The 25,525-nt window shown below is 49.4% G+C and overlaps 1 protein-coding gene across 9 annotated transcripts in view; it reads right to left on the reverse strand.

Annotated features, from left to right (window-relative positions):
• The window catches only part of COL6A3 (collagen type VI alpha 3 chain), an 82,156-nt gene extending 69,105 nt beyond the window's left edge, over positions 1 to 13,051 (reverse strand). For 2 of the 9 annotated variants that reach the window (XM_032480573.1, XM_032480572.1), the window contains exon 1: positions 11,630 to 11,857. In XM_032480573.1, coding sequence (XP_032336464.1) covers positions 11,630 to 11,645 — 16 coding nt within the window. In that variant the 5' untranslated portion in view covers positions 11,646 to 11,857. Of the gene's footprint in view, positions 1 to 11,629; positions 11,863 to 12,827 lie in introns of those variants that run through there. The other 7 variants (XM_032480570.1, XM_032480574.1, XM_032480576.1 and 4 more) reach the window with 7 other exon arrangements.
• Positions 13,052 to 25,525: the final 12,474 nt, after the last annotated feature.

Here is a 25,525-nt window from a genome sequence, read left to right on the forward strand (position 1 = left end):
GGTAATCTTTTCATGTTTCAGCTACCTGGTCTTTGTGGCAAAAACCCTTATATGTCCTGGCTTCTCCCTTGCCTCTTTAGAGCAGTCCTTCAGAGACATCTGAGAGGCTGTTTCCCAGGCGTAAAGTCCTTAGAAAGTCTGCCGAATAAAACATAGTTCTCAACTTTTACGTTGTGCATTTTTTATTGTTGGTTGACATTATCTGAAGTAATCTACAGATTCAATGCAATCCCTATCAAAATTCCAATGACATTTTTTGTAGAAATAGAAAAAAAATCCTAAAACTCATATGGAACTTCAAAGGACCCAGAGACAGAAAAATAAAGCTGGAGGCCTCGCATTTCCTGATTTCAAATCATATTACAAAGTTACAGTAACCAAAACAGTGTGGGCCTGGAATAAAGACAGACATACCAACCAATGGAATAAAACGGAGATTCTAGAAATAAACCTTTAGTTACATGGTCAAGTAATCTTCTGTAAGGGTTCCAAGGCTACAGAGTGAGGACAGGATAGTCTCTTTAACAAACAGTGCTTGAAAAACTGTATGACCACATGCAAAAGAATAAAGTTAGACCCTTACCTTACACCACTTACAAAACAGATTAAACTCAAAATGGATTAAAGATCTAAATATAAGACTTGAAATTATAGAACTTTTAGAAGAAAATATAGGAGAAAATCTTCATAACATTGAATTTGGTAATGATTTATTCAATATGACATCAAAAGCACACACAGCAAAAGAAAGAACAGACAAACGGGACCATATCAAACTTAAAAACTTTTATGCAGCAAAGGAAACAACCAACAGAGTGAAGAGGCAGCCTACAGCACGGGAGGAAATATTTGCAAACTATATATCTGATAATGGGTTCATATCCGAATACATAAAGAACTCCCACAATTTCATAGCAACAATAAAATCTGATTTAAAAGTAGGTAAAGGACTTGAATAGACATTTCTCCAAAGAAGACATACAAATGGCCAATAAGCTTATGAAAAAATACTCAACATCAACAGCTCAATACTCAACATAACCAGAGAAACGTAAATCAAAACCACAATGAGACATTACCTCACATCCATTAAGATGGTCACTGTCAAGAAAAAGTAAGTGTTGATGAGGAATTGGAATATTGGAACCCCTATGCACTGTTGGTGTGAATGTAAAATGCTGCAGTCACTATACAAAATCATGTGGGGGTTCCTCAAAAATTTAAAAATAGAATTACCATATAACCCAGCAGTCACACTTCTGGGTATGTATCCATTATAATTGAAAACAAAATTTCAAAGAGATATATGCACACCCAAGTTTAATGCAACATTACTTGCAATAGCCTGGAGGTGGAAACAACATAAGTGCCCATCAATGGATGAACGGATAAAGAAAATGAAGTGTACATACAATGAATATTATTCAGCCTTAAATAAAAGATGGGAATCATGCCATATGCTCTGACATGGATGAACCTTGAGGACGTTATGATAAGTCACAAATAGATACATACTGCAAGATTTGATGTCTCTGAAGTAGCCAAACCATTAGGAACAGAGAATAGAATGGTGGCTGCTGGAGGGTGGGGTGGGCAGAAATGGAGATGTTTAATGGGTACAGGGTTTCAGTTTTGCAAGATGGAAAGTTTCTAGAGATCTCTTGCCCAGCAAGATGACACAGTCAACACTACTATATTGCTCACTTGAAAATGATTAAGACGGTAAATTTTATGTCATGTGTGTTTTACTACAATTGAAAAAAAAAAAAAGACAAGAAAAGTCACCTGCAGTTTTTAAATGTATGGCTAACTCTGTCCACCTAAACTGTAGTCAGAGATTTAACAGGAATGGTATAAATGTGGTATCTCTTTTTGGAGAGGTGTTAACATTTAAGAGCTAAACCAGGAAAACAAGACAACTAAACATCTTAAAGCACACATATGCGCCCCATGATTAAACGGCACATCTGTCCTTGCCCCTAAATAACATTTGGAAAGGGAGAAGACAAGAAGGTATTTGGCAGCAGAGTGTTCAGGTCTGGGGAAGAAGACCTAAGCTTCACAAAAGTGAGAAAGGATCTGATACCAACGTTGAGAGCTGTTGTGAAAGTTACCTGCACCCTGACTGGAGCGTCGGAGCCGTGAAACCAGCTCCACCTGCGGACGAGGCTTCTCAACCTGCTTGCCTTTCTCACCACAGGTGCTCTGCGGGCCCAGTGATGCCATTCACGGTGTTCACTGTCCAATGCATGAGTTCCTTTTTCCCCATGCTGCTAATGAGGCCAACAGTAAGGATGGTCTCAGGCTCTCAACCTTAGCATCTAGAGCAACACATTAACGACAGCAGTGGAAAGTCTGGCTAATTAGCAACACGGCCTTGACTGGGGACTAGGGTCTAGATGGACTACTTAGCAAGATGGCGCAGAGGGCCAAGGAGAGCCAAGAGGCTGCCTGTTGCTGAGGCTGTCACCCACGGACATGGGTGACGTGGGACAAAGCAGCCCTGAAGCTCTGTCTCACGGTTTTTCCTGCCTGAGGTCAAGCCCAGAGGGAGGAGCTGGGGTCCAGATCTTGTGGTCCAGCTGCGAGGAACATGGAGACATGAAGTGCGGGCCCCAGGCCGGCCTGCCAAAAGTTGATAGGATAGAAAAAGATAAAATCATAAACAGGAGAAATGAATTCCAAGACCCACTATTGCTTTGGATCTCGCAGAAAAGTCAACCAAAAATATCACCTGTGATGAAACAAATTTACCCTGTGATTCAAATTCTGAGAGCCTGAGGACACGGTCCAGCAGCCGAAACAGAGCCAGCTGTCAGCACAGCCTTCTCCTGGAAATGCACCCACAGTGAGAAGGAAATGTCCTAATGGTGATCAGAAGGCCACTTATCAAGAGAACGTATTTCTTCTGACAATGAAGTGACAACGAGCGGTGATAATGGCGACATTCCAAAAGCACGGCACAATCTTGGCTTGAAATCGTCAACATACGTTAGACATGGATTTGCACAATGTGGAAAAGCGGTCCCCAGCACTCAGCGCTTTGGTTCCACAGGGTCCGCAAGTCCTAGTCGAGTCCTGGCTGGTGCTCAGGGCGGTCCCCACAGGCAGTGCAACTGCTTGGCTGGTTGGCCTGTCTTCTTCACTGAGGATGACCTCCCAGGCCGTCGCCCCAGCACTGCCCCGTTCGCTCTCTAGAAATCCCTCAAGCCCACCAGCCACCCTGGGGAGCCTTCAGACTTTTCCACCATTCAGACCTTTCTTCCCCACACGCTGCTGGACCTAGTCCTGAGCTTGTCTTTTGGAAAAAAGAAGCAAAGGCAATGTCAGTGACGTGTGTGTGTGCTCTCAGTTAATTAAGGATAGACACTTTTTTAAATAAAGTAGAGTTGATTTACAATGTGTGTGAGCTTCTGCTGTACAGCATAGTGATTCAGTTATACATATATATACATTATTTTTCATATTCTTTTTCATTGTAGATTATTACAAGATGTTGACTAGCGTTCCCTGTGCTCTACAGAATTTTATATGTAGTGGTGTGTATCTGCTAATCCCAAGCTCCTAATCTATCCCTTCCCCGCTACCCTTTTGGTAACCATGTTTGTTTTCTTTGTCTGTCAGTCTGTTTCTGCTTTATAAATAAGCTCATTTGTATCATTTTTTAGATTCCACATATAAGTGATATCATATGATATTTGTCTTTCTCTGTCTGACTTACTTCACTTAGTGTGATCATCTCTAGATCCATCCATGTTGCTGCAAATGGCATGATTTCATTCTTGTCCACGGCTGAGCAGAAGAATACACACTTGAGAACAAGGTAAAAAGTACATGATACGTGTGCTATTCTTGATTCTTTCCATTAAGATGGAACATTGGGTTTTTAACCAGCAATAAGCACCCCACAAGAAAGCTGTTTTATGGGAAAGTTGTCTGTCCACATCATATAAATTTTACTGGATTCTTTCCAGAAAAATGGCCTGTCCTTTCCAAGATGACCTGCAACATTTTAATTGGTGGGAATTTTTTTCAGTATGGAATCCACAGGTTTCAAAGCATCTGTCCACCTCCCACTGACATATCTGTGTCTGTGGGCGTCTCTGGGGCTGGAATCCATGTTCACGTGTGAGTCTAACCCCGACTGTTTTAACTCCCCTCTACAAGGTAGGCACCATGCTTCAAGGAAAGATTTGATGCAGCTCCTCCAGGAGGTCCAGTTCAGTTATTTTAAGTATTTGATCCATGCACAAGATGCAGGATTTTAAATAGTATTTTTGTTTAAGAATGAAGGCAAACGAATAGTATGTGCAAAGCACCGGACCTCAGACTCCATGTGGGAAAAAAATAGCACAAGAGATGAGAGCGGTTCACCCACTGATGAGCTCAGGCATCTCTGCCGGCAGCCGGACAGAGAGCTCGGGGGACCGTGCGCTGAGCAGCTTTTGCTGGTGGTGTTGGTGGTGGTGTTTTTTTATACCATCACCATCTCTCACACAGCACCAGATCCGACTTCCTGGAATCCACGAATTCTGTCATATCTTAAACATTGGGTGGGGTCTCTATTGACAAATTCCAAAATAACTGGCCAGTCTTTGTCAGAGTTCCATAAAATCTAAACCACGATGGAATGAAATCTGTCACGTCTCTCTGGGGCATTACTGACTTACTCCAACTATTCTCTAAGGAAAGTGAACTTTGATTTATTGTAATTTAATTGGCTGAAAATTACAGGTAATGATTTTTATATCCAAGATGTTGATCTTTAAAAAGAGTAGACCCCTAAATGAAGCGCTTCCCACTGGGACACAAAGTAATGAAAAATACGTACACAGTGCAGTGGAATTGTCTTTTCTAAAATCTATCCAGATGCTGAAGAAAGGGAAAGAGGAGGAAGGAGAGGGGAGGGGAGGGTAGCAGATCTCCCAACCCGAAAAGGGATGGACTGAGGGTGATGTTTGTGGGATAACGAGTTATCCAGGCTCCGCGATGACTAATGAACTCATGTTTGGTTGCTCTGAATTCCCAGATGAGAAAAACGCCTCCAGCTCCACCCACTTCTCCGCCATCCTGCTTAGGAGCCAGTCATGTGGCTCAAGCATTCCCAGCACAGCTGTTGAATATTTGTTAATGTTTTTGTTTGCAATTAAATCTCTTCTATTGTTTATCATGTCACGGCATCCCGATTTTTAAAACTCAAGTTCCTGGCAACAAATCTGGGAGAACTTTTTTCATTCAGATTATTGAAAGACGTCAAAAATCATCTCCCCAAATCACCCCCCAGCTTGTCCATTTTAATAAAAGGAACAAGACAGCCACCCCCTCGTTACCCTCCGCTACCACCCCTCCCACCCCAGGGAAATAGACAAGTCACATTTGCCGGGTCCCTATCTCGTAGGTGGGATTTCGTGCCCTCCTCCCAGCAACCCGATGGCTGCCTTTCCCCCATTTTAAAGCTGGGAAGTTGAAACCAGGTGTTTTGCCTGCTGCCACCTAAATAAGACAAAGTAGGACCAGAATCCTAACGGAATTCTGTGTTTCCAAAGCCCCAGGGAAGAACCCCAGGAAACCCTAGGCAGCGGTGCCAGATTTGGCCCCGATCCCAGGGACACTCCCCTCGTCTTTGGGGGTAAAGCAGACTTCTTTGGTGGTGGCAAACCACAGATTCCGTATCAATAGATTATTTGTCTTCTGCTGCTCTTTCAAATATGAAAAAAAAGTCAGAACTGGCTGCTTGAGACCCTTGGGTTGGGCGGGGTGCTGGGTGGCTTGTGTCCTCGCATCTATGCCCGCAGGGCAATAGACTCAATCACAGGGCTTCATGAAATTCTTAGCTTCCTGTTTAGCATTAGTAACCCCTTTCTTCGCTCGGCCTCATTCTAAAGAGGATTTGAGGTGTCTGTTTCCTTTTTGTAGCTGTCCACCTGAAACTTGAAAAGACGCCTCTTACAAAGAAGATTGCTCTACATAACCCTTCAACTTGAAACTGTTCAGTCAAAGTTCAAAGACTTTCCCAAGCTATTTTGCAACTCCGTGAAATTAGTTCTCATTGTCTACTCAAATGCTTTTCCATTTTCCATGTCTGGGTATCTTTTTTTAAAAAGAGGTGCACACTTATGCACATAAGGAAATCATTTTAAAACAAAGGCTTAAATACACCCAGAGCTCCCACTTTGAAGCCATTTATCTGGTCTTCTCCAAGCACTGCCTCCTAGGGTGAGGCTGGTCCTCCTATCTAAGCTCTACAACTCCTGTTAACTCCCAACCGCCCTGTGTCAGACGGGAGCTGCAGACCTGGCGGAAGACCGCAGCGGGAGCCACGCCCACCCGCCGCAGCGGGAGCCACGCCCACCCGCAGCGACACCGGGCGTCACGGGTGAGTAAGCCCCAGGGCTCTCCAGCTTGCAGCCGTCCTATGTTCCCTCTTTTCTTACCCTTCTTCCCTTTCTTGCCTGAATCCTGGGGAAGGCGTCCCCATTCTTGTCCCCAGAGAGCATTTATTAGGTCCTCCTGAGAAGGAGAACTTTTACATGTTACTGCCATTTGAAAGTATTTTGGAGGAAATCTTCAAAACCAAAGGACTTCGAGCAACTCTAAGAAAACCCCTCTGAAGAAACGCATCGGAAGCCGGTTCTTTACTGTTTATTTTACAGCTTGAATCTCACATTGCCGTTCTGAGAAACTGTACGAGAGGGAGAGGGAGCAGCCACGCACGCACATCTGCAAACAATCATCCGTCTGACCCAGGCTCCGAACGTGCGTCCTGCGATAGCAAAGCTTTAGCTCTGCTGATCCTGCGTGTTGACTTGGCCTCACTGCCACCTGCTGGTGTCCTTGTTAGACCCGGAGCAGCAGACCCAGGATCTTTGGCTCTTTAACGTTGAGTAAAACAACGTCCAGCAGATCACGTATGAGAAGAGAGCTATGCAGGAAGGCAAGGTTAGGACGGCCCCTCGCGAGGAGCCCCCTCCCGGAACGAGGTCCCGAGAGGAAGAACTGAACGCTGCCTGGGGTTAGCCTCCTTCTCCCCAGAAAAGCCACTTGAAGAGCCGCCAGAAGAACTGCTCAGAAACTTGGAAATTTATTTAAAGACATATTCCTAGGGTCCAAGATAATAAACATGAAGCAGAAAGTCTGATATCTGCTGTAGTTCAAAAAGCCAGACACCACCGTGCAAATGTAAAAACCATGTTCCCCTCTTAAATATACAACAGCCAGACACAGCGTTTCCTCCATTTTTACTGCTAATTAGAAACATCAGGCAGAGATTAGTTCAGATTTAACCTTAAGGAAGAGAGTGCCTCAGAAAATGTTTCAAAAGAAATTGCACAAATGCCTGTTCCATTCCTGCCCCGTGACCCCCAGTGCTGTTGGCCCCAGCTTACAGCCCAGCGTTAACCTCCCTGCCTTCCTTGGCCATGGACTGCAGGGGCTACTGGCTTCTCCAAACCTCTGGCATTCCATTGTACAATTATTTGAACCAAGCAGCTAAAATAGCCTCACACTGTAAGAACAAATTAAACATTTTTGTTTGTTTTTCTAGTCTAAGTCCTGATCAAGTCCAGTAGAGAAAATTATTTAAAATAGATACTTTAAAAAAATGAAGTTGAAGCATCTGATAAAATATCACCAGCTTTGGAGTTAGCGTCATAGCCTGGAAAAGCTCAGCGTCGTCCTGTCTCTCGCAGTAACGGCTGGCTCATCTCTGCCAGCCTCGCTCAGCTCACGTGTAGACTGGGGCCCACTGCCTGGTGCCCTAACTGGCAGTGGTTCCGGGACCGCGTCCGTCCACCCGTGACCTAGGCTCTGACCACTGATGGGGCAGGGAGCTGCCCCCGCGAGGAGCAGAGAGCCCCCAGTGCACACTGGGGCAGCCTGTGGGCTCAGCTGAGCTGGCCCTAGCTCTGGGTGCTGGCACCCGGCTGCTAATTCGACTGATGAGGATTCCAGAGGAGAAAAGCCAGTTTCCTGGAACGGCTTCTCTAGAGACCTGAGTCATCCCCAGCTGCTGTTCAGTTTTTAATTTTGAAACAAAACGGACTCATGAGCTCCTCTTCCAGTGGCCAATTCTTGATGCCCTGGGTCCACGAAAACCAAAGGTCGGGGACAAACCAGGGGTATCTGATAGAAATACTTCCCACCGTACCTTTCCCTGGCCACACCTACCAGGCAGATGTTTCTCCGCACCTCGTGAGTGTTAAAATTCAGAAGAGCGGGACTGCGCTAGGTGAAATGCAGCCAGACCCCTACGAGAGACTAACAATTTGCCTTTGGGAGAAGGTTTGGCAGAACTTTTTCATATTTGTCCTATTTTTCTGCTTTCCTTTCTCTTTTCCAGGGTTTTTTTTTTTTTAAATAACAGTTACCTCTCTGCTAAATAAACTTAAAATATGCTACTCTATAAAAGACTGGTCGGTGGCAAGCAGCACCTGTCTTCACATGAAAATCCAAATCATACTCTTACAGACTTGCGCTCTCCTGATACGCCTGGTCCCGGACCTCTGCCGATGGGAGCACGTTAACAGGTGCGGGAGCACCCAGGAAACGCCGGCCCTGCTTTACTTCTAGCCCTGGGACCTCAGACCAGCAATTCACCTCCCTGTGCTCCTTTTCTTCATCTGAGATGTCAAGGGTGTGGGGAGAGCGTCCAAGGTAGCAAGTTGGGGATATTTCAAGGAGCCAAACGGAACTCATCTATTTCCAACCAGAGGGCAGAGCCTAAGTCTCAGTCATTTTTGTCCCCTCCCAGGACCTCAAAGCTCCATGCCCCGGTGCACAATGGGGTTTATTAAGCTTAAAGGAGAATGAGGCCCGGAAGCCAAGTAGAGGGCTGGCTTCTTCACTCTGAGTGGGAATTCTGTAACTTGGGACCCTAGCAGGGGATATCTCGGGCCAATAATCATAATTTTGAGTCAGAAATATATTTTTCATTTACAAATATTTTAAATGAGACATTCATAATTATACTTGGCGTGAATTTTGTTTTAATATGTTCAAGCAAGTTGCCTATCAGGAGGAAGTAACAAAGGGCAGGCAATGAAAAGTTTGGGAGTTACTGAATCGCTTCATCTTAACATCCCTTCCAGTTCTGAAATTCAGGAATCCTCCGCGGACCCAGCGTGGCACAGATGTGCAGACGTGCTCAGGTTCCGAAACACCTTCCTGTTAATTTAAACTCTTTCCTCAGTGGATATTGGTAACACGTTCCCTTTGAAAGTTCTTATGCGGTTAGTGCCCTTGTAAGGAAGGCATTTGAGAGGGCAGAATGCTTCCTTCCAAGTGTAAGTTCACCTCAGTGCACCTAAGCACAGGGGAAAAACTAAAATTCTGAATTTACATCTACTTCAGATGTTACTGTCCCATTTTTTTAAATTATGTATTGAAACAGCCTCTAGGTGGGTCCCAAAGCGACCCATGACGTGATCTCTGTTGAGATGTCTATCAACAGACGCCTGCGACCCCCGGAGCCCCTTCCCTGGTACTCCTTGCATCACGCAGAGGTTTTTCTGGGGCTCAGAGGGGTGTATCGCCCTCTAGAGGAGGCAAAGCCACACTGCACCCCCAGGAAAGGCTACATGGGGCTGGAGGTACGAAGTCACAATTTCATCTCCCCAGAATAGATCGATGAGACCAGAAAGTACTAAAAACTATGTTTTCAAAAATTATCATAATGAATTTCTGGGAAAAAACTCCTCTTTGTAAGTCAGGTTTACGGCAAGCCATGTGTTTTCTCTTAAGGGCAGGATGACCCGGCAGATTTTTACCTTGGAAGGAGAGAATCTGGATCTAGACATGTGGATGGGAGAGCCTTTCCTTGTCTGGCTCAAGGCTGTCTGAAGAAGCAGGAACTTTTTAAAGCTTCCTTACTTTACAACCTGAATCATCCTGAGCTTTTTATTTCCTTAGCGAGAGCTACTAATAGGATTTTTTTTAATGTCAGGTCACTCCTCAAATCATCAACTATTTACGTAGCAGTGGTGTGGCTTTTACAGCCTGCTTTCCACAGCTAAGACATCATGAAACGCTTCTCCCGTCAGCCTCGGTGGAAAGGCTGCCCAGGACACAGCGCCCTGTTCAGACGGAACCCGCCCACGGTTCCCCTCCGGGAGATAACAGATCCTCAAGTTCTTCCAAAAAAAAGGAGTGACAAGAAACAAATTTTCAAATAAAACTTTTGGCTAACGTTCTTAACCTGCCTGCAAGGCAGTCTCATGCAACAGAATTCGTGACCTGCCCCTGGATTTTAAATCCTAAATGTGGAATTTCACGTAAATGTGGGTGATGACACAGGCTGCTGGTAAAGAGCAGGCTTTAGCCGGTTCTCTAAACGCTCTGAGCAAGGTCGCAGAGGAACCCTGGAGGGCAAAACCTCTACCAGCTTTCAAGAGGGAAGGAGGTCTTCTCAAATGCTGGTATCAGCAGCCTCCTAACTCAAACCTAAGGTCAGACGCGGAGACTTGCTTGAGCCGTGAATCAACATCAATCAGCTGAATAGAGGGGCTTCCTCCTCCTTGTCATCAGTGATGTATTAGATTCTAAGCTACGGAATCACAAAAGGCACTTGCAATGAGAGAGGTAGTGAATCCTGAACACTGAAAATGAAGCATGGTGCAGAAATAAAAATAATCCTTATTCAGAAAGATGCTAATCTTACATCAAAAATATCCGGAAGACCCCAAGTTTGGACATCCACCATATATCCCATCACCTAAGGACCACAAGTATGGCGGGTGGGGCACACACCCTCCCAAGTGTTGGAAGAGCTGCCAGTGCTAACATTTTTGGAGGTTTCCCCGGCCGCCTCCCAGGAAGGTGGGGCGGCCACACCCTCCAATCCCCCACTGGAAAAAGGCAGGACAGACTCGCTCGCCGCCTTTCCCTGCTGTGGGAATCCTTCCCACTTCCTCCCCTCCACCCAGCATCTTCTGAATGATCTTCTCACTGCCATGAGTGGGGAAAGAGTGAAATAAACCTCGTGGCAGCGAGAAACCCTTGCCTCTGCAAAGAAGACATCAATACCACGTGACCATTCCTGTGTCCTGAATTCCTACAAAGACCCCCGACCTCCCCAGCCCTCTGTCTTCACCCTCAGCAGGAAGCCCACACAAGAGAGAAGCAAAATGCAGGTCCCATCCCTCCGAGTGCTCATCCCCAGAGGTGGCCTGAAAGAGGGCCACGGAGCCGGTGCCCATCCCTGGGGGCCAGCTCTCCTGTCTCGTACTTCTGAGTCGGTGAGTTGGTAGAGCCGCAGAGAGCATAAACCAACTTCCCCATTACTTTTAACAGAGTATGACAAGCGGGCATTCTCTCCTGGGGAAACAGATCAAACAGCATGTTCCAAATCCAGATGTAAATCAGTTCGGCATCTGCCTTTGCTGAGCCATGTGTTTTCCTGAAAAGGTAATGATTTTACTGCCTTCTCAGCCACCTACTGGTTCTGTGGCCTCACAAGTAATTAAGTGTCTCCAAGCTCCTGAGCCTTCATCTTTAAAACCAGGGACCACACCTCAGTGGCTTCCAACCTAGAATCTCTTCCTTCATCTTTAGCCCAGCCAAGAACTCAGAAGTTCCGATAATGTCCAACAGCCAACTGGTTATCGATATAGTTTGAATTGAGAGCAAAACATACCTGATTGTAAAGCCATTTCTCTTGTTTTTGGAGTATTGAGCCCCTGGGGAGTTGGGGGATCCCAGTTTGAGAAGACTCTATCTGCAAGAACTCTGAGCCCCCTTGCAGCTCTAAGACCCTAGGATTCTCAGGGGAGCTGGCTGGGCGCAGGGCACGAAGCTGGCTGGCATCGGCGACGCTGTGCTCCCACTGGGTGGAGGACACTCCCCTCCGCCGGGAGCATTTTGTCCTCGGGGTTCAGACCAGCCTTTCAGTTTGCTCCTTGGGGTGGCAGTGAAATGCTGGTGTCTGTTTACACTCCCAGCGCTCCTCCAGGCCCTCCCAGGGACCCCACCCCTGCTTCAGTCCCAGTCAACTTTCTTCCACTTGTTTCAATCCCTGAAACAAGTTCCCAGAGCAGACTGGCAGCTGTCAGGGAAGACTTTCCATGCTGGGCGAGAGGACCAGAGCCCCACCCTCCACCCTCCAGGCCAGGGAACAGACCTGGGGCCTCTGGGCTTGGCACCCGAACCCCCTCTGGGCAACGCAGGCCGCCTCGTGGCCCCAGGGACCCTGCCTTATCTCCAGGCATGCTGCCCAAACACAATTCTTTCTCCTTCTCTGACCCTGCAGCTCCTCTAAGCACCCGCAGAGGACAAAGACTCCAGCAGCAACTTCAGATTCCTGAAAAGATGGAGCCCCGATGGTAGTGACTGAGTAACTCTCGGCTGGGCCCTGTGCCTGGACACCAGGGTCACCCCGAGCCCCCAGGGATGTGCTCCACCAGCCCCTGACCATGCAGGGCACCCCCGCCTGACACCCCGATCTGGGAGAACTCAGAGTCTCCCCACGGCAGCTCTGGAATCCTCGCAAAGACACTTCTGCAGACAAAGCAGATTCCAGCTGCGCTTCAGGAGGAGGAGGCAGCACCAAGTAAACCGGGAGCCGTAAGCCCCGCAGCCAGGGCAGCGCAGGATGCGGGCTGCCGCGCCTTCCCGCTCGAGGGCCACCCACTGCCTCAACCCAGCCAAGGACACCCAGCTGCCACCGCGGGAGAAGGGAAAATCAGCTGCACTTCCAGACACCAGGAGCCTGTACAGAAAACGGCCCGCAAGGGAGGGAACACGAGAGCCACCAAGACATGGTCAGCAGGATGGAGGGCGGTCCCCTCTGGCCCCGCAGACCTTCAGCAGGGAGACGGAGGGGAAGTGGCACTTACCCTGAGCAAACCTGGAGAAGCGCGCGTCCCTGGGCTTCGACAGCCAATTATGTGCGAATCATAATCACCGGCTGCGTCTCCTTTTCCTTCTGCAGGAGAGGGGACCCCAAGCGGAGGTGGAAAACTCGCCCTGTGGTCCTTGCCCAAGGCTGGCGCGGGAGAACTGAGTGGCCTTCGGGGGAAGACTGCGCTCCACACTGGCCCGGGTCCAGGGTACAGTCAGGGCGTCCTCCAGCTCCTCCTCCTCCTCCGTCCTCCCTCCTCCGACCCCTCCTCTCCCCTCCCCACGGCGGGCCTGGCCCACACTGTAAATGAAAACCAGACTCTGGTTCTGTTGCTCCTGGCCCCCGCCGCAGGCTGATGTCACCTCGGAAGGCTGTCTTCACCCTACGCGCCTGGAGCTGGACGCCTGCAAACCCCAACTCTCGAAAAAAACCCACCCCTCCCACTCATCACCTTTTGGGCTGGGTTCCCCCAGCCGCACAGAGAACGGATTTTGGAATTTTTTTGTGGGTCTCCATGGTTTTCCCGCAGTGTTTTCCAGCACCATCTGAAAAGCAAACAGGAAATGCAGCCTCCCCTCCACCCTCACCACACCCTCGCATTTCTTCTTGAAGTTTCTGAATTGGGACTTCTCCTAATAGCGTCCCCTTTCAAATATAAAAGCCAGCTATTAAAAGTCACCCTGGCTCTCTGCTAACCGAAGCTCCATTTGCCAGTGAAAAGGCAAGAAAAAGAAAGACTACTTTTTTTTCTTTAATTCTCTATATAATAATTCTGATTGTGAGGTTGATGGTCCCATTCTAGGGCACACACAGGGGAACAAGATGATTATCGCACTCAGGTTTGCAGGAGAATTCTTGAGAAAGAACCTGTGTTTCTACAAGGCTTTGCACATTTCACAGCACTTTGATATATTATCTCTTTCATCAAAATAGATATACAGCATTTTTAAATATATAATATGTCAGGGTTTTTTGTTTTGCTTTTGGTTAGGTGAGATTATGGTCCCATTTTACAGATGAGAAGAACTTGGGTTTGGAGCAGAGCTCAGATCAGAAACCTGGCTTGGACACCCCACATTGCTCACTGCTCTCCCACCTCGTGGCTCCTCTGAAAAGTCAGTTACTATGAAATACCGAGACGTCCAAAGGACACTTTTGACTTGGCGATCCTTCCAGTGCCAAGTTTGGAGAGTCACGATATGGTTAACTCCTTTCCACGTATGACTTCCTTCAGGTTCAGGGAGGAAGGCATAAGAGACACTGACTGCTCCCCTCCGGCAGACCCAGGCCCCCTTATTCACCCACCCGAGGCCCTGCCCCTTCTCTGCACCCTGGGGGTTCAGCCAACAGAACGGCAGGACAGGATGGAGACCTGGATTTCGGCATCTCCCCGCCCATTGCCTGCAGAGGAAGAAGAAATGAGCAGCAGCCCTGAGTAGGAACCACACTGCCGGCTGCACATGGTGTGACATGCGGGAAGACGGCACTCCCACGCAGGGGAGACCCTCTCCCACCAGAGTCCTGGCTCCACGGGGCGGGCGTGGACTCAGGCTTGTGGAGCTGGGGTGCGCTGCCACCTCACTGGACAGCAGCATCTACAAGTTCAGCCCCGGGTACCAGCTTCCCTGGGCACGTCACCCACTGCAAGGAAGGCGACGTTTGGAGACGACTTTCTGTCCCAAGCAGCTCCGCTTACAGAGGCCGGGGGAGCGAGCGTGGCCTGTGTGTTTCCGTTCAGCGGTTCCTTCCTTCAGATGCAAACGCAACTATCTCCTTTGCAAACAGCTAAGGATACACAGTCCTTGGTGTTAAGAATTTACTACTGTTTAAACAGTAAGAGCGATGCATCATTTAGAGCAAGACTTAAAGAAACAAAACACTCTGCTCAACCAGGAACAGCGCTCTGGGACTGATCATTGATGATCTAAACCCTCGCCAACACTGCCCGTGGCCTCAGAAACTTCTGGAAGCTGGCAGCAGCGGTGGAAAACTTCCCACATCCCCCCTTGTGCTCCCAGAGAGCACACTGTGGCTGCTACGGATTTCTCACTTAATCCCTGGGGGCTGGGATTCTCAGCGAAATGACCAGCTCCTCCTGCCACCTGGTCCCAGGAGGAAACCATCTCACAGGTCAGCCCTGCCCTCAACGTCGAGGGCCCTGGGTCTGGCTGTGGCCCCGAGGGACCGCATAAGTCACAGGCTCTCTCGGCCCGGCCCCCCTCGAACCAGCCCAGGCACCTCGTCCCACTCCCTTCTGCACAAGTGAGAAACTTACCAGCCCTGTTTCCCAGGCTTCGCTGCAGTTCGGGCTCCGGCTGAGGATGCACTGATGTGGCACAGGGAACGGGAGGGAGGCACTGACGGTTTTCCTGCTCCTCTGCCTGGCCTTCTCCCCGCTGGCCAGCCCAGTGTGGAGGTGCTGGGGAGCCCTCGCAGATCCCCTCACAGGCTGGGACACCCACCACGGCCTTGGCACCCTCTTTGGGGGATGACCCTTGCCTGCTGGAAGCTGCCTCTTCTGGAGACACTGGGATAGGCTGTGGGGTTGGCTGAGTTCTGAGGGAGACCCCAGCTCCCTGGGTGCCAGGGGAGGCTTAAATGGAAGCCGTGAGGCAGTCGGGCAGCCAGACCCCACAGCCCAGCATCCAGGCAGTTGCTGAGGAGACCCCTCCCCCATCTTCGTTCCCCTCCCCCTGGATGGCGGCTGGGATCCTAAACTCAGCCTCTGCAGTGCGGCCGCCTGCATCTCCACCTGCCAGGATGGGCCAGGGGATCATGCCAGGGGCCCTGGGAATTACTCCTGGAAGCCAGCCTCTCGCTCACTCCTCTGGCCCTCCCTGGCAATGCCCGGAGAGGAAGCCCACCCCTGCTCACAACAGCTGGGGCGGTTTCTGTTTCTTGCCTGGAACCCCGACGGGTACAGACGTACGACCTCAGCTCTGAGGTTTCAGCTCTAACAGTCTGAGCTTCTAGAGTTCACGCGACAGAAAGACCCAGAGGCCACTGAGCCCGGTGGGCCTGCGGGTGGGCTCGTGCCGAGCTAGTCCCGGGCTCAGTCACACGCGGACTTCTCCGCTCCTCTCTGCCTCTGAAAGCCGTCTTCTCCCCTCTGCTGTCCCCCTTGTACCTCTCTTGATGCTGCTTCTGCTGGATCCTGTCTGCCATCTGCATCTTCATCAAACCAGCCGACACAAAGTCAGCCCACGCAGACACGGACCGTTACGGTGAACTGCGGGTCGCAGCTATGCCGGGAGACCCCATAGAGATATACACGTACGTGGACTTTGAGTTCCTTTTTAAAAGAAATGAGAAATAATTTCTCCTCGAATGCCATGTCTTCATTTTAATCCGACATGGTAAGTCCACGCTGATGGAAAAGAGAATGCACGTAACACAACACACACAGCCCTGAGGTTGTAACTGGCGTCTCTGTCACGACGGGGCCCCAGGGAGCCCACAAAAATCTTAAGAAATGTCCCTGGCAGATGTCTTGGGAGCAGGACATCGAAAGATTCACAACCAGCTCACAGGAGTGAGCTTCCAGACATTCACCCAAGCTAAGCCTTTGCCGTGTGACATCCTTAATAATCTGCTCCCAGACCAGTTCCCCACAACCACCCCACCCCGCACCGCCTCAACCGCCAGCATCCCATCATAAGCACTGGTAGCGCTAACAGAGCTGACGGGAGCCCGGAGCCCACCATGGTGACCTTCGTCTTCAGTTCAGAGATGGGTGATCCGGGGGCCTGGCCCTCTGAGCTCACCATCCCTTGACGAGTCAGGAGGTGCCTTGCTGTCGTCCACACTCAAAAGGCCCGCTCTGGGGTCACAGGGTCACAGCCGGCACCTCCAGCTCCTCAGCCCCGAGGCCACTGCTGGAGACCAAAGGCTCTTCCCAGCAGCAATCAGCAGATTCGGCAAACAACAAGCAGACGTGGGACTACAGCACTGGGGGGAAGAGAGAACCCCAGCTCTCCATAATCACACCCCAATCTTAAAAGGTCATAATCATCCTAAAACAAAAGGGAACGAGTGCATTATCACCAACTGCTCATTCATTTCCACAGAGGCAAACTGTCACACGCTCCTCCGGGGGGGCGCGGGGAGGGGCGGGCGCTTAGGTCAGGGCGGGCAGAGAGCACGGCCCCTCAGCTCGGCCAGGGGCGTCCCTTCACTTGCCAGGGGGGCGCCGTGTTCCGGAGTCCGCGCAGACAATCCTGTGCATCAGATCCGGCCCTTGCTGGTGCTCAGGAAACGCTGAGCGGGGAGGAAAGGGAGAGTCAGTGGACATTTCTGCCTTTAAGGTAAAACTCAAATTCCTAGAAGAGCCCGAGCCGGGGAGTGGACGGCAGAGTCTCCAGGGCTCTCCGCTTGCCCGCAGGGCTCCCGCCTTCAGAGCCCACAGCAGACACTGCGTCTACAATTACGTTCATACGTCTGCTCGCCGTGTGGCTGGAGTTTCATCCCATTGGAGAGGGGGGATGTGAGATGCCAAAGTCAGCTTGAAGTCAGCGCTCCAAAGAGGCAACTCCAGTATTTCAAGAGAAGAAGGGTTGTGAGCCCAACCAACCGGAGGAGGTGAGGTTCCCACCCGCCCCGCAGCAGGAGGGCAGCTGGCATTTCTCGTCCCATCCCTGCGCTGGTTTTAAGCCTCTGTAAGCGGTAGAGTGGAGAGTGGGCCACCGTCTAGGAACGCGGCCCTAGGACTTCCCCACCACTAAGGAGCCGCAGGCCTCGGCAGGGAGGTTCCGCTCCCTCATTAGGGGAACGAGCGTATCCTGTTCCGGGGGATCCGGGACCATCCAGCACGCGCCCCCCGGAGCTGGGGTTGCAGCGACCACATCTGCCTCTTCCTGGTTCCCAGCCTCTACTTCTGCCCCAGGCTGCAAACTGTGACTCTCCACCTCCAGGCTTAGCCCCACCCAGCCCCAGTCTTGGGGCCAAGGAGAGAACACACGCGGTGGGCCAGCTGCCCCTTCGCCCAGCTCCCCGCGTGTGTGTGGATGCGGTCCTTCCGCCGCCCTTGTCTGTGGTCCAAACAGTGCTGTAGTGTCCATTCTCGAGAGACTCAAGCTGAATGACGTCTCCCCTCCAGTCACTAGCGCATAGCAGGCTAGGAAGGAAATTATATGCGGTAGTGCACGGACATCGAAGTCGTCCGTCTAGACCGGCACGTCCCTTGTCTGGGGAAGTGCCCTTCCCCTGCCTTCATCATGCGCGTCAGCAGGGGGCTGCCGTCCTCCTGCAGAACCTGCCGGCACCACCTCCACCGGATGATCCAGGGATGGGCACCCAACACGAGCGATCCACCCTTTCCCGGGGTTTCTAGCTTCTGCCTGGAACTGGCCTATCTCTGGATCCAGAAGTGGTCGTATTTGCCGCCATGGGGAGGAAGCCAGCCAGGGAGCAGGAGGCAGAGAGGAGAGACAGTTCCTGGTTCCAGGCGTCCCAAGGCCGAGCCTGCCCCATAGTTAGGTCTTACCCTGCTCATCCCAACCCTCCCTTTGACGATGTGAGCCAAAACTGCTTCATTTTCTTACACTAATTCGGGTTAGGATCTCAACACTTGCAACCACAGGCCTCCTGCCTGGTGCACTAATAAAACCAGTTTACAGGACAACTTTCTCAGTCACGTCCTAGGCTGGCAGACCGGTCAGGCTGCCGCAGTAATCACTGCGGCAGTGCTGTGAGGACTGCGGCCGCAGTAAGAACGTACCCCATCCTGATTTTCTTTGCCTTTTCTTAAAGCCATTTTTCTAGTCAAATAGACAGGAAGCCGTTGTCACTGAGTGCCACATGGACGCAAAAGCGTGCAATGGAACTGGACTGTCACTAGATTCAGTGAAGCATCCACCCACCCAGACGCGGGGGAGGGCTTCGCACCCTGAAGTGCGTCTTCAACTCTAAGAGCCCGGGAGGCACCGCCTAACAATACACATTCTTGCAAAAGAAATGCCTACCAAAAAGGAGTTTTACATTTATCTTGCATAAGTAACTGTGGGGCAGCATGTTAGCGCCCTCCGTTTGGGGGAATAAGAAGATGGCATTGAGCAGAAGTAACTTGCCAGCGTTGACCTGGCTCTAGGAAAATCTGCGTAAGATCGCCCAGTTAAAATTATAGCATTCTTCCTAGAACTTTGTGAGCTATAAACCAGGCTCAGCCGATTAATTTTAAGGACGGCAAATCCAACTGTCCGAGTGGCCAAGAAACTTTTCGCAGTTGATTGGAACTCAAAAATTTTAGCAGGGAGATGTTTGGTTTTATAATTATCAGACTCCTCCAAAGTTCTAGTTTGGGCTCATATTTTTTTTAAACTTTGAAATATAAATTTCCATTCGTAAAGAACGGATGGGTCGGTTCTTTCTTTAACCATCTATCTTAGCCTGAGGCAGAAATTCCAATGTCTCCTCGTTTTCGCTTCAGTGTCATCTCAGTTCCTTCCTTTATTGAGCCAACATGTACTGAGGGGCCATTGTGTGGAGAGCGCTGTGCGGGGAAGGGCGGTGAGCCGGGAGCGGGGGAGACGGGGAGGCTGCCCTCCAAGACCCTGGATTCCAGGCGAGACCCCAGCCAAGGGGAGCCGCCCTGGGGCCGCACAGGGTAAGTGCTCAGGGAGGCCAGGAGAGGGCGCCCTCGCGTCTGTCTGAGCGGGTTCGGGGATTCCTGGAAGCTGCGACCTCGGCTGCGGCGGGACCTGAGAAGCAGACGTTCGGGCCGCGGAGGAGCTCTTTCAGGAACAGGAGGCTCCACTCCTCGAAGAGTGAGCCGAGGCTGACGGCACGCGGGCGCGCTGGGAGTCTGAGCGCGGCGGACACAGGCTCCTGGGCGCCCCCCTTCCTCACCCCGGGAGGAGCCCGGAGGTTAATTGCAGGCGCAATGAGGCTCCAGGCGCAGGGACGCCCGGCCCGAACAGGGCAAGGGCGAGGCCCTCAGCTAACAATAGAAGTTGGGGGGTGCGGGGGCGAAGTAGAGTCTCCCCACGGAAAGGGCGCATCCGCTCCGGACTCCTTGCCTCCGCGCCGCCGCAGCAAGCAGCAGCTGGCACCCGCTGCCTGCGATGTTTTCCTCGAACTGCTGCAGCAAAGCGCCGCAAACAGAAGGCTCAACACGACAGAGGTTCTTCCTCTCTCCGGTCTAGGCTGGACGTCCCAAATCCACGTGCCAGCAGGGCCACACTCCCTCCAGAGCGCCTTGGAGGCGGGCTCCTGTTTCTTCTCCCAGATGACGGTGCCGGCCTTGCCTGGTCCAGCCTCTGTCTCTGGTGTCACGCGGCGTCCTCCCTGTGCGCCTCTGTCTTCTTACAAGGGCACCAGTCATATTGGATGTGTCCCCCCACTCCTGGGTGACCGCATCTTAACTAATTACATCCACAAAACCCTGTTTTCGGGCAAGGTCACATCCTGAGGTTGTGCAGGTTAGGACTTGGACATACCTTTTTGGGGAGACCCAGTTCCACTCGCAACACTCTCCCAACAGAAAACCGGAAAGTTCCTCCGTAAAGAAACTCTTTGGACCAAGATAAAAAACAGAAAATGCAGATATCTGGGGGAGGGGGGCCCCACAGAAAAGTAGGCAGGTCTTCATCCTATTAAGAAACCCATTATTCAACATGCCTCACCCATGAGTTCAGAACTTCCGAGTAGATTTTCATGTTCCAGTCTTAAATACGAACAACCGGTCAAGTTCTCCAGAAGAACCCCTAAATAAGAAAGAGAAACTTAAACAACAAACAGAAATGCATTAAGAAACTTACAGGAAACAGAGAAAACTTTTCTGGAGACTAATGATTGTTATTCATAAAGAATCCCAGGAAATGTACCGACCTATGGGACAGGAAAGGGTGCCACTTTTTAAACAAGAATATTTACTGGGCAGAAAGCTTTAGAAGTTAAAAATACCATAGTGAATTCCACTTCTATGTGGATTCTAAAAAATGTGTGCTCACAGGAGCAGAGTGTGGAACGGTAGTTTCCAGAGACTGTGGGTTGGGAGAAATGGGGAAATGTTGGTCAAAGATGTTGCAGAGACGTTGGTACAAATTTAGTCATAAGTAGGATAAGATCTGGGATCTAACGTACAGCACGGCGGTGATGATCGTTAGTAAAACTGCACTGGACGCTTGCAATTTGCTAAGAGAATGTATCTTAAGTGCTCTCCCCACACGCGCACACATAAGTGGTAACTGTGTGCAGTGATGGTGTGTTAATCAGCTTGATTGTGGTATTAGAGATAAAACACCATAGCAAAACTGAAAAATTCAATTAAAGACTTTGGACAATTAACTAGAGGAAATCCTTCAGACAGCATGATAAAAAGTCAGAGAGAAAATAAAACAGGAAAGGCAAGAAAATTAAAGGCCCATCAAAGAAATCTAATATCTGAGAAATAAAAGTACAGAAGAAAAGAAGCGAAAGCAATAGGGAGGAAGTTATCAGATAAATAATACGGAAAAAGCCCTGGAGTTGGAGGGTCTGGGTTTCCAGACAACGAATGACACAGTGAATGAAGACGTGTTCTTGCCGAAGCATGTCTCTGCACCATCTCACAAACTACTGGCAGTGAAGAGAAGATCCTAAAAACTTGCGGAAAATCAGAAAGAAAAGGAAAGAAAAAAGATTGGGGGTTTATGCAAAGGAATGGGGATCAGAAGGCCTATCACACATTCTCAAAAGGAACACCAGAAACAAGGAGACCACAGAGGAATGCCTTCAGAAGTCTGGGAAAAAATAAATATTTCCTTCCTAAAGTGCCACACCCACCCAACTATCAGTCAAAGGTAAGGGTAGAGTAAAGGCCCCATTAGGCAAGATTTCAGAAAACTATGTCCCAGTACCTTTTCTCAAGAGTCTGCTAAAGGATGTGCACCATCAAAATGAGAAAGAAAACCAGGGAGAGGAGAACAGGGCTCTTGGTGACAGGGACGTAACAGAAGAGACAAGAAATGGGCATTTCCGGGTACATGATGTGAAACAGCAGCTTGTGTAGTCAGGACGAGAACAAGAGGAGGCTTCCCAAAGGGAGGCTCCAGGAACTTAGAAAACTGATAGATTCTTGTTGTGTTTGATGATTATCGAAAGGACTGTGGGGGAGAAATATGAATAGGTACAGAGACTAGCACGGAAAAGAAGAGGTCACTCGTGACTCCTAAAAATGTATACATGGAAGAACTCTTAAACCAAAATTCGGGACACAGTTACCAGTGGGGGGAAGGGAATGGTGGATGTAAGAAAGCTACACCCATTTCCAGGGAAGGACGTCAGAAGATAAGTGTGACTGAAAAAGCTGAGAACGGTGCAAGTATTTCACACAGATGGGGGTAAATATCAAAAGAAAGAACAAAAAGAGTTAAAATGGTTTTGGGAAGGGTTACTGAGTTTTCGTTTACTGGAAAAAAAATACATCTCTTTAAAAAAAAAAAAAAGAAAAAGAAAAGAAAAACAAAATCAGGAAGGAAATCAAATAACTTAGCTCTGGGTTTAGTACTTGGTTTCCAAAATTTCTGAAGATGATTAAAGGGTGGAACTTGGGAGAGGGGTTCCTCACAGCAGCACCAAGTTTCTACGTCCCAGAGTATGACTTCTCGATTTGAAGAAATGGATTTGGGGGCTTTAAATTGAAAACTTCCAGGCATTAAAAAACAAAATGGAACAAAAACCTATTGACACACTTGCTAAAACCCGAATCTCAAAACCCTTCAAAACGGCCTTAGCAGGTAATTATGAATTATTATAATCTGAACATAACCAAAGGATGTTTTACTGTGTCTTGATATGTCAGCTCCAAGGGTTTGCCCTCTGGGACGCTGACAAGGAGAACCTTCGCTGGAGATCCTTTTCTCTCATCTACTCTTCTACAGCTGAGTCTCTGTCATGATTAAAGCAGATTATGTTCTGCGGAAACAAGAGTCCAACCTCATCGCAAACCCACAGTGAACTTCATCCTTGGTGATCTGAAGCGAATGTTTGTGGCGTGGCGTGGGCCGTGGCACATGGAGCCCGGCAGTGCGCCAGAGAGGGATGCTGTTTACAAGTCACGTCTGATGCTATTTACACGGACTGAGAAGCTGTAGCTGTGCCGTGCCTTCAAAAGGTGTTTTTAATCATTCGTCGAAGACAAAGGGCTTATTTAGGGAAGGGCTCCAAACACTTCTAAACATTGCCATAAATATCTGGTTTTCATTATGAACTGCCATTTCTGTGTTCTGAAGGATTTTTCCTGCTTAGACAAGAAGATCAAAAGATAATTTCGAGAGCTGCTCCCCAAATGTTCTTTGTTTTGTCAATGAAATTCACTGCAGCTCTTGTGTTTCAAAATATTTGAGTCAACACTCATAAAACAGTTACTGAAGAGCATGGCACACGAGAATCTTAGCTCTGTCTGCAGTGTGTCATTCTTTAACTCTCCCAACAAACACTTGCAAGCAGTAGGCACTGCATTAGACTTAGGGGTTCCGTCTAATGGCCAGCCCAGTGCACGATGCAAAGTCGATCTGAAATTCCCAGTGTTCTCTGCTTCTCCCTTGTTTACAAGAAAGAGAGGGAGACGTGCTGGGTGTAGTAGAGTGCATTGTTGTCCCCCTAATATTCATTCTCTTCTCCAAATAGAAGAGTGTACACTCCCCCCCACCGTTTCCTTTAACCTCCACCATCTACCTTCATACAGATTAGAATCCCCATCACACTGTCAAGCTAGACCACGTGACTAGCTCAGGCCAACAGAATGTGTGAAGACATGATAGAGAAGAAATGCCTCACGGACTTCTGTAGCTCTCAAACTCTCTCTCCACCTGCTACAAAGCCAGCGTGTCCAAAATAAGAGCTAATTCTCCAGCCTAGAGGACACATGGGACAGAGCTGCTACAGCCAACCCATCGCCACATGTATGTCACGTGAAGAAAAGATAAACATTCAATGTCGAAAGCCCTGAGATGTAGGGATTGTTTGTTACCCCAGCAGAGCTGACTGACAGACCAGGTGGGCAGTATGACTGCAGCAGTTACGCACTGCACGTACGGCGGAAGAGAGTCTGTGCCTTCTCTTCCCCTTAACTGTGCCATCTTGTGTCCCAGAGTTACCATCGTACACCTACCTTTGTGAGGCGCTGTGGGAGGCCCAGTCTCTGAACGGTGGGGCCCAAGGCCAGGAAGCCCCATCTGCCTTAGGATCTGAGCACTCGGTGGGGACGTCTGCCACCCTCAAGTGATAATGGCCGTCATCAAGCAGACCCAGTGCTAATGTCATCACTCGGTTTGCCTTGTCTAACTTCACCACAACCCTACAAGATACCGTTGTCATAATTGGCATCTACAGATGAGGAAACTGAGGCTTGGAGCAGGTAAGACATTTGCCCAAGTTCACCTTTCTAATAAGAGCAGCAATTTGAACCCAAACTGTTGAACCCTGCACATCCTTCCAAGGGGAAGGGATGAAGAAAGACATCAGTGTTCAATCCTAGAGGTGCCTGGGGGAGCTGGACAGGCTCAGACAGAGAGTCCCATGACCCCAGCCCCTCATTTTGTTTTCTTCTTCCATTCATAACTTTTTCTCAAGACTCCTTACTTCTCCCTCCTCTTAAAACGTCCTGACATCCACCAAGATTCATTCCATAGTGGAGCTGGAAGGAAATCAAGTTTCTCAATTCCTGGCATGCAAACAAAGTCCTTGCCAACCAAAACCACTTCTCCTCGCGATTTAATTGGATGTTGTCAGGCAGCAAAGGAGACAAATGCTAGCTCTCAGCTTGCTCTTCAGTGCAGTCCTGTGAGTCTGTTCAAACCACTGGTGTGACAGGAAAAGGAAACCTTCACATCATGTCAGAACATGTCAGGCCACAGAATCAGGGGATTTGAGAAGTGAAGGCCTCCTGAGAGAGCAGCCAGTACAAATTCTTCTTTTGACAGGTGAGGAAACTGAGGCAGGGAAAGACCATGGCTCATCAGGCCACAGGAAGATCTGCGTGCAGAGCCAGCCCCGGAGCTCTGCCTCCCAGCTCCCCAGCCCTGCGGGTCACGTGGCCCATCTTGACGACCTCATTTTTCTGCAGTTCTCCCTGTGGGCTGCTACATTCTCTCACCCTTAACCACAAACTTCCTGAAAAGAGCATTGAGTTTTCCTCTGTTCTGCCTATTTTCAGCCTCAAAGCATAGAGAGCTTTTCACTATTTAAATCTTTGTTGGAAGATACATGTAATGAGATTTTTCTTTCACAGAATAACTCAGCCCTGGTTTTGTCCCTCATGTCATCCACAGCACCTAAGTGGCTCTGAGTCACATCCCTGCAACCCACAGGGAAAGAAATTAGTTTTCTTTGCTCTTCTTTGCCAGCTCTCTAGCCTTGGGTCCACATCCAAGATTAAGACATTTGAAGCTTTGATAGCTTTTAAAGAAATTGTTTCAGATCACAAGTCTCCAAGATAATGAACATGTGGATAACACCAAGCTTGATGCACAAAAATTAAAGGCAGACTAAGCACAAGGCTGGGGGCAAAATTCTTCTCTCCCATTAGTCCCAAATAAGCCTGCGTTTGTCCCAGACGCGGTGAGAGCTTGCGGCAAAGGCTGCTGCATGGTGCCATTGGACTCGGAGGCTGTCAGTATAGTTCTTCACCCACATCCCGGGAGGGAAGCACCCAGTCAAAGCAAGCTTGGCCCCACGGCCCCGCTGGGGTCCATAACCTCCGACAGCTCTGCTCCA

This window comes from Camelus ferus, chromosome 5 (assembly GCF_009834535.1).
Source record: "Camelus ferus isolate YT-003-E chromosome 5, BCGSAC_Cfer_1.0, whole genome shotgun sequence".
NCBI lineage: Eukaryota > Metazoa > Chordata > Mammalia > Artiodactyla > Camelidae > Camelus > Camelus ferus.